The sequence below is a fragment of the Betta splendens genome, chromosome 4 (genome assembly GCF_900634795.4).
Source record: "Betta splendens chromosome 4, fBetSpl5.4, whole genome shotgun sequence".
NCBI classification, from domain to species: domain Eukaryota; kingdom Metazoa; phylum Chordata; class Actinopteri; order Anabantiformes; family Osphronemidae; genus Betta; species Betta splendens.
Window position 1 is genome coordinate 1,485,406 of NC_040884.2, and position 10,435 is coordinate 1,495,840.

Consider the following 10,435-nt stretch of genomic DNA (forward strand, 5'->3'; position numbering starts at 1 on the left):
TGATGCAAAGCTGGAGGCCACGCTGTGCAGCAGGGCGTCGTGGTGCCTGATGTGGAACATTTGGAACATGTGGAGCCGCAGATGGAAAGGTTGAAACGAGCAGCGCTGATGGATTACAGCAGCACATGTCTGTCTGTCTGTCTGCCTGTCTGTCTGTCTGTCTGTCTGCTTGCCTGTCTGCCTGCCTGCCTGCCTGCCTGCCTGCCTGCCTGCCTGCCTGCCTGCCTGTCTGTCTGTCTGCTTGCCTGTCTGCTTGCCTGCCTGCCTGCCTGCCTGCCTGTCTGTCTGTCTGTCTGTCTGCTTGCCTGCCTGCCTGTCTGTCTGCCTCTCTGTCTGCCTGCCTGCCTGTCTGTCTGTCTGTCTGCGTGTCTGTCTGCCTGTCTGTCTGTCTGTCTGTCTGCTTGCCTCTCTGTCTGTCTGCCTGCCTGCCTGCCTGCCTGCCTGCCTGCCTGTCTGTCTGTCTGTCTGTCTGTCTGTCTGTCTGTTTGTCAGATGCCTCGTCTCATTTCCTCCTTCCTTTGCTCCCTCCCTGACAAACATAAATCAGACTCATGTTGAACTTAAAACAACTGAAAGTCTGCATCAGCCTCAAAGAGAAAACTCCCAGTGAGACGCATCGAAGATGAAGGGAAGAGACAAAAGACACCTTTGATCATCTGTGGCTTGCAGCCAGTAATATTTAAACTGTAGTGTTTGATGTATCATATTAAGGTTCAAAATAAGACACTTAGACACACGGAAGCCTGCTTTGTTCAGTTCGTCTTGTTAGGAACAAAGTCAGATACACAACAAGAGGCTCCTCACCTGTGAGGTCCTGTAGACGAGTCTGTAGATCAGTCTGGTGGTTTACAGTAGACCAGTCTGTAGATCAGTCTGGGGGTTTACTGTAGACCAGTCTGTTGACCAGTCTGTAGACCAGTCTGGTGGTTTACTGTGGACCAGTCTGTAGACCAGTCTGGTGGTTTACAGTAGACCAGTCTGTAGACCAGTCTGTAGACCAGTCTGTAGACCAGTCTGGTGGTTTACTGTGGACCAGTCTGTAGACCAGTCTGTAGATCAGTCTGGTGGTTTACTGTGGACCAGTCTGTAGACCAGTCTGGTGGTTTACAGTAGACCAGTCTGTAGATCAGTCTGGTGGTTTACTGTAGACCAGTCTGTAGACCAGTCTGGTTGTTTACTGTGGACCAGTCTGTAGACCAGTCTGGTGGTTTACAGTAAACTCGTCTATGATGATGTACAGTAGACGTCTGTAGACGAGTCTGTAGTTTTCTACTGTACATATGTAAACCAGCCTGCAGTGGTCTTGTTGTATAGACCTATCTGTAAATGCCTGTAGGAAAATGCTGTTGAACAGTCAGGTGTGTGAACCGTTCCTGTCCTTCATTATTTTTCTCACTTTTCTCATTTGTGCTCCAAGGACGAGGTCCAGAGACTGTGAGTGGCTGGATTCCCGGAACGACAGATGCATTAGTCTCGTGTTTTCCTGTTGCTTCACACTGTCTCTTGTGCGACCGCTCGCTTTCTCTCCAGGGAGCCGCGAGGTCAGACGGACGTTGATGCAGCAAATGGTGAATGAATAATTGATCTGCTGACTTTGATATTGGAGAGACAAACATGTCTGGCTACAACCTGCTCCCTGTTCAAGTCACAAATCTTTTTCCTGTTTCGCTAATTCTTCCTGTCGTCGTCGATGCTGGAAGCTGTTTGAACTCTGCATGAAGCGCGCGGCCATTATTTAATACATTGACATTTTATATTTTAGCAACACACTGATACCATGGTGTCTTAGAAACACAACCCACACGTCTGTAGGTCATTTAATAAGTTTAAAGTGTGTTTGAAGCCATATCTATTCATTAGCTTTGTTTTTGGCTCTGACTGGTTTGTTCAATCTACCAGAAAAGCGAATGAACTTGTTCCATGAGGCTGCAGTTTTTATCATAATGTGGAGTAGGTCAGTCTGATTACTACCACCTGGAAAAAACATGATGGTGGTGAAGGAAACATAACCAATCAGGATGTAATGGAAGGTCCGGGTGGGTCCGCGTGGATCCGGGTCGGTCCGGGTCGGTCCGGGTCGGTCCAGGCGGTCCGGGTCGGTCCAGGCAGTGATCTGCAGGCAGGAGGCCGAGGTAGCAGTAATTGCTCTTCTATTGAGCAGTCTGTGCAGGTCAGCTCTCAACACCTTCAGTTATAGAAGTGCAATCAGTTCTGGATTCACCTGCGATCACATGACATTATTCCTTTCATGGTCTAAATTCTCCAGCAGGGTTTCATCAGTAGCAGCTGCGATGGAGGCATTTAAGCTCTAACTTTGCGCACTTACATTAATGTTCGTTTCACGTGGTCTGTCCGTAAACAAAGGAGAGGTCGCCTCAGGTGAAGCAGGGAGGAGGAGGAGGAGGAGACGGCTCCGCCTGTCGCTGAATGTTTGCTCGTGTGCGGCGCCTCCGTCATAAGCAGAGCTCAGAGTTCAGCCTGTGCTGAGCTTCTGCTGATGAGAGGGAGAGGAAGCTAATTGGCTAATTAGAGAGTGAAATTATGCTCTGAGGGAGAAACGCTGCTATAAACGTGCTGGAGTATGTAGCATAAATGTGTCAGGATGTGACCATTTATTCCACTCACCCATGTTTTACGTTTTTACTTTACCAGCAGATGGAACTAATGTGGAGGAGCTGTACCTTTTCCTTATCAGTAGCCTTTGACGGCTGCGTGCATTATGTATGTGGGGACGGAGTGATGCTCTGAGCCGTGGTCTCTTCCATGTCTGTCCATGATTGTGGCTCCGTTAGAGGACAAGCAGTGACCATGAATCCACCTTTACTGTCAGCATCGATTCCTTCACCCACATTTAACCAGCGAGTACTGGATTCCGCTGTTTCCATGGTAAAAGTCTGCTGCATAGTCCTTCAACTGATCAGTCCTCGTTCATTTACCGTATCAACATATGAAGAATAAAGACACATTTTTCACACGTGGACTCATTCGCAGAGAGTTCTTCCAGGTTAAAAGCAGGGAAATAGTGGAAAAAGGAGCTCCATAAATCAGGAACCGTGTCCTGAGCCCCTCATCAGTCTGACGGACCCCGCAGAGCTCCCAGCCCTTAGTCATTCACGTAATAATGAGTCCATGTAAAACATTGATGAGCATCTCCACCTTGTGTGTGTGTGTGTGTGTGTGTGTGTGTGTGTGTGTGTGTGTGTGTGTGTGTGTGTGTGTGTGTGTGTGTGTGTGTGTGTGTGTGTGTGTGTGTGTGTGTGCGTTTCCTCCCTGCTCTCTCACACCAGCCACACACACATGCATGTGTTCATGTAGCCGAGCGGGGATGTCTAATTAAATTCATCAGCGATAACGACCCTGTCTGGCCTGAGAATTAGAGGTTGTGCTCAGACGAGTGCGTTTCAGGTCACTCGTTGCTCATTTGTCTCATTCTGCTCAGACACAACCTGAACATGATGACATTTTAAGGAAGGAAACAAAACCTGCACAGATGCTCTGCAGTTCCATCGTGACTTTGGCACAAGTTCAGCTCAAGATGAATGTGTTGGACCTTTTCTGTCTGGAAGCAGCAGCTTATCTCAGACTCCACAGTGTGTGCAGGCTGGAGCATGGTATCAAACAGACAAGTGTGTGTTATGTGAGTCACAGTTGGTTATGAAGTTATTTTTTTTGTTATGACATACTTCCTTTGCGGCATCTAAAGAAAACTAAACTAGACAACATGATGACGACTGAGGAGATGCCGGTGCTGTGGGTGATTTGGATCAGATCAGACACAGAGCCGACGTAGACGTTCAGACAGGAGCTGCTCTCATCCACATCACAGATTCTGTATCATTCACTGTAGATCTACAAGTGAAGTGAAGCTCACTGTGTCGTCTGTTAGACTGAAGTCCAGCTCTGCTTCAGGGACCAAACGATGGATGCGCTCAACGTTTCCTTTGGAGCCGACGCTGGCGTTATCGTTGTGGCTCCCTCTGGTTCTGCCTTTGACTCTGCCTGAGCACTTGTTGCTGGTACATGAGTAGGAGGGAGCGCTTGTTCAGTGTCACTTTATCATCTTCCTGTGGTAATTTTCTGCCCAGCGTGTTGCTTTTATGCCGGCGCCAACGTTCTGTGTCTGTATGTGTTTCTCTTTCTAATCTAATCATTGACAGACGGAGGAACGTGGTTCCACTGTTAATCAGCCATCATCTTTTTAACAGACGCAGCCTGAAGTAAACACTGTGTGACAGGGTCAGGTAACATTGATTCAGTAAATGAGTCCAGATTCTGAGACGGACACATTTTAACTAAGGGTTAAGTTAGAACTCTGTTTTCTTGTAATCGCTGTGAAACTAGAACCAGAGCACACAGAGTGTGTCGCACTGAGATGAGCTCATTCCACCTCAGCTTTGTCCTGTTCACTGAGTCTGGGAGGATGCGATGCAGTGAAGCTGGCTGCTGCTGTGTCACCATCCACAGGCCCTGCTCCTCCTCCCACTGCATGAAGCACTGCTACCAACCTCTGCTGAGGCTGCGCCATGTTTTCATCATTAAGTCATTTCATTTAGTGGGACTGAGTGATCGTCACGGTTTGATGTGTAGTGATGTCGCAGTGCGAGGAGCGTTATTTAACAAGTCTGCTGCTGCTTCCACAGCTTCGCTGGGTGAGATTTGTAGAGAGAATCTTAACAGATTCTTCAGCCTAAACTCCGGCAGGCCAGCGGAGACCTCCTGTAATTGGAGGACATAGATTAACTGTTTGCCCAAATGAAAGTCCCAGTTCTCGGGGACCGACGCTGGTGGAAGTCACAGCGCGGGAAGAGACAAATTGATTAAAGTGTCTCTGAGTGACAGCAGCTTTAGAGCTTTCATTCTGTGCGTATTGAAGTGTCTCCGTCTCTAGAGAGGGCGGCTCCTCTCTGATTTAATGCAGTGAGAAAGAAAGAGGATGTTGAAGCAGCGAGAGCTTCATTAGCACATGCTGTTAGTCATCGCTCGCATCGTGAAGGTGAGTCTGGATTCCAGAACCACACACCTGGACTCACACTGGGCCACGGCGCTGCATGCTCACGGCTCTTTAATCGACAGCCTTTGAAGAAACCGTCAAATTTGCATTGGTTTGGAGTAATGGTCCCGCCTCCATCAGATGATGGTCTGACGGGGTCAGTATGAATGAACAGCTGCAGCACAAACAAGCGCTGACTGTCACCTGCTGCCACCTGTTCTGTGGCATTCCTTCATTAACATACATGAAAATGAACACAAACGCCAGAGACGAGTGAAAGGGATGGTTCCACACGTTGGGCTTCAGGTGTGTGACTAGACGCCCACAAGTCCAGTCCAAACTCACTGTCGATTCCAAGTTCCTCTTTGTGGTGTGAGTTGCTCTGGTCTCTGGCGCCGCCAGAGGTTTCACCTTCGGCTCGGTTCCAATGGTGATAGTTTGTCCGTTTGTCCGGCTGCATCATCCAATCATCCAGACGCGAGCAGGTGAAAGGGACTCATTGTGTTCTCGTAGCCATTAGCTCCTCCATGAAACAGCAGCAGCTCAGTAACCTGAATAACCTGAAATCTGATGCTTCTATGTTTCATTCAATGCTTCCGAGAAACATTTCTCTGCAAAGGTAAGATCTTCATGCCGCCATCGGTCTCGACCCCCTCCGTCCTTTTTTTGCTGCATTTTGCTCCATTTCTGCTTCATTGTCACAGTCTTGGTGTTGTTTATGTGCACGCGTCACTTCCTCCAGTTTTATTATTTTACTGCATTTACTACCTGGACTCCGCACCGATTAAATCCCTTTGCGTCTTTGCTTTGGTCTCCTGAAGGAATACTCCACCAGAGCTCCATCAGTCGCTTGCTCTCTCTTTATTTAGAAGCTTACGGTCATGTTTTCGTGGAGTATTCCTTAGTTTGTTCATCTCATTCTCAGATAAATCACCTGTTTGTGTCTTTTGCTGTTTAGACCAGTTCTTAGTGAATGCGTTCATCTCTCTTTCTTCCTCCATCCTGTCTTCCCCTAGTTGATCAGAGCATGTTTGAGAACTCGGTCGCGCAGCAGCAAAGTCCACAGACCTCCAGGACGGGCCAGAACTCTGCCCAGCGGCCTCCAGCACCGGCCAACTCCAACCTGGGCTCCGGCTCAGCTGACACCTCCTACGGGCAGCACAGGCTGAAGAACGCCATCAACCTGGGCAAAGCCGTTGGAGCGAAGGTGAGAGCGAGAGCCCGACCTGCTCCACCGAGTCAGAATCGGCTGGTTTCCATCAGAAACCGCTCATTTCCATCATCTCGTTCAGGTCAACGACCTGCTGAGACGGAAGGAGCCCAGCCTCCTCGGGGACATTGGCGTCACGGAGGTCAACAAGAGCGCCGGCGCCTTGTGGAGCTGCATGGACCAGATGAACACGGCCGCTGCTGGCAGGTAAAGGCACACGACCACGGGCTCTAGAACCCGACGACCTCCAAACGGAACCAGAGTCGCTGTTTTTTATATCTCAGTTTCAAATCATTGCACATTAAACATTAGTCGTTTGTCTTTTTTATGGATGAATTTCACACATTCATTTGAAACCACTGAGAGACTGTTTATCTTCAACAGTAATTATATGAAATCACCTGACATTGCGTCTGTTAGTGTCAATTAGCTGCTGGAGATGAGAATCATTTTAAATCTTTCCAATGAAATGTGCTTTTAAATTGAATGTAACATAAAAATAATAAGTAAACCTTTAGTCCCACAGTGGGGAAATTGGAAAAATAATAATAAAAATAAAAATACAGCAGCAAGAATTAACACAGTAGATAAAATGATGAAAATGTGTCAGTGAGACGTCAACAAATGTTTTAAACTCCCTGACGTTGTCGTTTCATCTGTTTTTCATTCTTTGCTCTGATTCACTCGTGAATATTTGTTTTCAAGGCTTTGCTCCAGAAGCTTTGATCTGTTGTCTCTGACATCAGCAGCTGTGCTCCGTTTGTCCACATTTACTGGACTGGAGCAGAACACGATCATTGGCTGTAATGTTCGTAGACCTTTTGGGTTTGGCGATAGAGTGTGTGTTGCTATGACAACGAACCTGTGCGTGTCCTGCACCTGTCTCCTTTCCTTCACTAACTCCCTCTGTTTTATCCCTCTCCTGTCTCCTCCAGTCACGTCTCCTCCTTCGACTCCTTCCCTCGGCTGGACCCACCTCCCCCGTCAGGGAAGAAGCGGCTCCCTCGCGCCCTCAAGACAACCCAGGACATGATGATCTCCTCTGACCCTGTGGTCTCGTCTCCTGACAACGCTGATTCGTCCTCCTTTCCCTCCTCCCCGGACAAAATGCCACTTATTGCGAAGGAGGAGTCGAGGAGCGGCGAGGAGCAGCGGGATGAGAGGAACGGTGCAGAGCCCAACGGCACGCCGGCATCGGGCCAAGCAGAGACGGAGGTGTTAGCGGATGTGGTGATGACGGTGAGCAGCGAGGGGAAAGCGGAGGAGGAGGAGGAGGGGAGGAGGGGGGGATGCGTGGAGCAGTGATGGCGGTGTGGAGGAGCATCAGTCCCAGCTGCAGCCATCTGTCCCAGACCTCATCAACAAGGAGCCGGCGCTGCCAGAGTCCAGGGCCCGGCCGTGTGACGTGTGGCAGGAGTCCCGGCTGGCCTCCACGCCGCGCTCCGGGAAAGGCGCCTGTCGCATCAGCCTGGGGGAGGAGGTGACCATGGGCAACGGCTGCCCCACAGGCGGCGCCGAGGACGCCGGGCCGCACCCGGACCTGCTGTCGTTCGAGTAGGAGCCGGTGTCGGGGCCGGGTCCGCAGGCTGCATCCACTGCCACTTTCTAAATGCAGAACTTGGGCTTCAGGAAAAGGGAACGAGTGCTTTGAGGAACCTGATGGCGACTGGAAACTTTTTTAACTTTTTTATTTTAGGAATTTTAGCGTGAGAACATTTCTAGATAAAAGCCTCCGATACGACTGGGCTCGTTTCAGTCCCACTTCAACCTTCCCTCTACTTAATCACAGCAGTTAACCTGATGCACGGAGGACGGGTGAGATGGATGAAGTGGTGGGCAAGTTTAAAGACGCAGTAAACACGAAGAGGTGACATCTGCCTCAACAGACACTGTGACACTATATTGATATGCAAATCTGAATCATTTAAAACACTAACAGTTTGTCAGTATTTAGGCTTCAGCACATTTTAATCCATAGATCCTTCTTCATCTTAGAGATGGTTTCATGTTGTAGCTGCTACGGTGAAACTCTGATGACGACCGGACTGTTTGTTAGGATGAGGAGCAGGAAGTGGACGAACGTGGACGTGAGACGTTGAGGTTTGTGGGGGTGAGAGTTCTCGGTTCAGCCAGTTCAAAATGAGCTTCGGGGCCTTTTGGCCCTGGGCTTCATCAGGTCCAGCAGGTTTGATCAGACCCGGACTGGCTGATCCAAGCGCTTCCACTGCTTCGCTACTTAGCTTTAGATGCTGACACGTTTTGTGAGTGTGAACTGGCTAAACTGAAGCTGTTCTCGTTACGCTCACAAGCCCTGACATGCGCTGGTGGGAAGCTGCTTTTGAGCACAACACAGAAAAGATAATGCGCTGTCAGCAGGAGGCGAAGGGAGAGGAGCGGAGTAAGTGACAGACCAAAGACAGAAATTAGCATCTCAGTCACTCTGAAAAGACGGAGGAAGCTGCTTATTGTGTATTTACACTTTGAGATGAATGAGAGTGAAGCCAAAGTCATTTCCGATGCATTCGCGTTGTCTCCAGTGGCTCGACTGGATAAAGGCAGCTGCCTGGTTCCCTGTGAAGCCCAACACAGCAGAGGCCCGATAGCGGGTGGAACCGCTCTGCTCCGCCGTGCGCACCATCAGGCAGCAGCTCGTGTCCACTCAGACGATCATATTTAACACATCTATCCAGAAAACCACTAAAGTCTTTGTTCTGTCATCTGATGTATGAACTGCAGAATTTTTACTCTTGTGAAAGAACGAATCGTTTCTTATTCTAACAAATGAAGGAAGATGATTTATTACATTTTGATGTGTTTTATTTCTGTGGTATGGTTTGTCTCTGACGTTCGGCTGAAGGAAGCGAACGCTGCACATGAAGCCTTGTTTAAAACGGACAGCGGAAGTAAACGTGACACTTTTTGGATGAACTCTCTAATGTTCAAATCTCTAATGACGAATCAGAACCAATCGATGATTGTTGCTTTTGTTTGATCTTTTTTAAAGCAGAGATGTAAGAGCTCCTGTAATAATAGACCTGATCATGAAGTGGCTGTTTTGTCTTTGTGACTTTGTGACCTTTTCCTCCTCTCTCACTGACTCGGGCCACATCCTGTCCACTGACGAAGCTCTGCCAGCAGACTTCCTGTTTAGATGGAGCTGATGTCCTTGTCAGCGTTGGCAGGATTTTCCTTCTAAATCTGTCTGCTCTGAGCAACGAGCATCTGTGTGTGATTGTCTGTTCTTCATAAGCGACTGCAGAGGCAGGAATTCAGGAGCCGACGCCGCTCTGATGTTTAATTCATCTGTTTGTCGTCGTTGGAGGAAATTCCGGCCTCTGCATCTGTGGTGTTGAGACGAGAGACGCATCAGTTGAAACTTGCCACTGAGTCAAACATGAAGAAGTGGTGGTCAAACATCACTGGTCCCTGATGACGCTGACCATCAGCCAGTCATTTGGACCGAGGCTCTGTGAGCGCGTCTTCAGCTTTGTACATTTCACCAGGCAGCAGAGCATCAGTGAGGCTGACTCACAGAAAACAGCTGTTTGAGTCACAGGAAGACAACTGTCTTCTTCAGTCTGAGGAATGTTTCAGGGAGCTGATGAGCTTGTTATGCAGACAATGGGGGGGGGTTGACAGAGGAGGAAACGGATCCTTGTCCTGTACAGACCAGAGGAAACAGGGTGTCGAGGTTTCATCCAGTGAGAAGCTTGTGTGTTGAACATGACGGAACCACGTCAGCTGCTTCTGTGGTTATTTCAGTTTGTCCTGCGGTTCGTTCGCTGCTCCATAAGGTAAAGGCCGTTAGTGGATGGAGCAGTTATCAGAGCTGTTGACCCTCGTGGGGGAGATTAGGCCTCAGCGCTGGTGTTTATGTGACAACCTGAGAGGAATCTGTGAAGAACTCCAGTTTAATCATCACAGCTGCAAAAACAGGCGCTGGAGGCAGATTGTGTGAGGGTTTCCACCTCCAGCCTCGTTTACGGGACGTTCTGTGACCACAGACAGACAGAGGCCTTTAAAATGTTCCCCTTCATTCTGTCTGTTCAGTTGGTGGCTCATCGGGAGGAAAGACCTCAGATCTGCCCACAGACTCAACCAGTCCTGCAGCTTCTCTTAGCAACGGGCTCAGCGCTGGCTTCTGCTTATTTAGATGGACGGTGTCTGTAACAGGCAGTTTATAAACCACAAGTCTATAAGTCGATCCTGTAAAAGTCAAGTCAACAATGTAAGTG

At 48.9% G+C, this 10,435-nt stretch overlaps 1 protein-coding gene across 2 annotated transcripts in view; it reads left to right on the plus strand.

Annotated features, from left to right (window-relative positions):
* The window catches only part of LOC114854109 (carboxyl-terminal PDZ ligand of neuronal nitric oxide synthase protein-like), an 81,627-nt gene extending 73,975 nt beyond the window's left edge, over positions 1-7,652 (plus strand). For both annotated transcript variants that reach the window (XM_029148202.3, XM_055508193.1), the window contains exons 11-13: positions 6,007-6,197; positions 6,283-6,407; positions 7,136-7,652. In XM_029148202.3, the coding sequence (XP_029004035.2) occupies positions 6,007-6,197; positions 6,283-6,407; positions 7,136-7,505 (686 nt within the window). In that variant the 3' untranslated portion in view covers positions 7,506-7,652. The remainder of the gene's footprint in view (positions 1-6,006; positions 6,198-6,282; positions 6,408-7,135) is intronic.
* Positions 7,653-10,435: the final 2,783 nt, after the last annotated feature.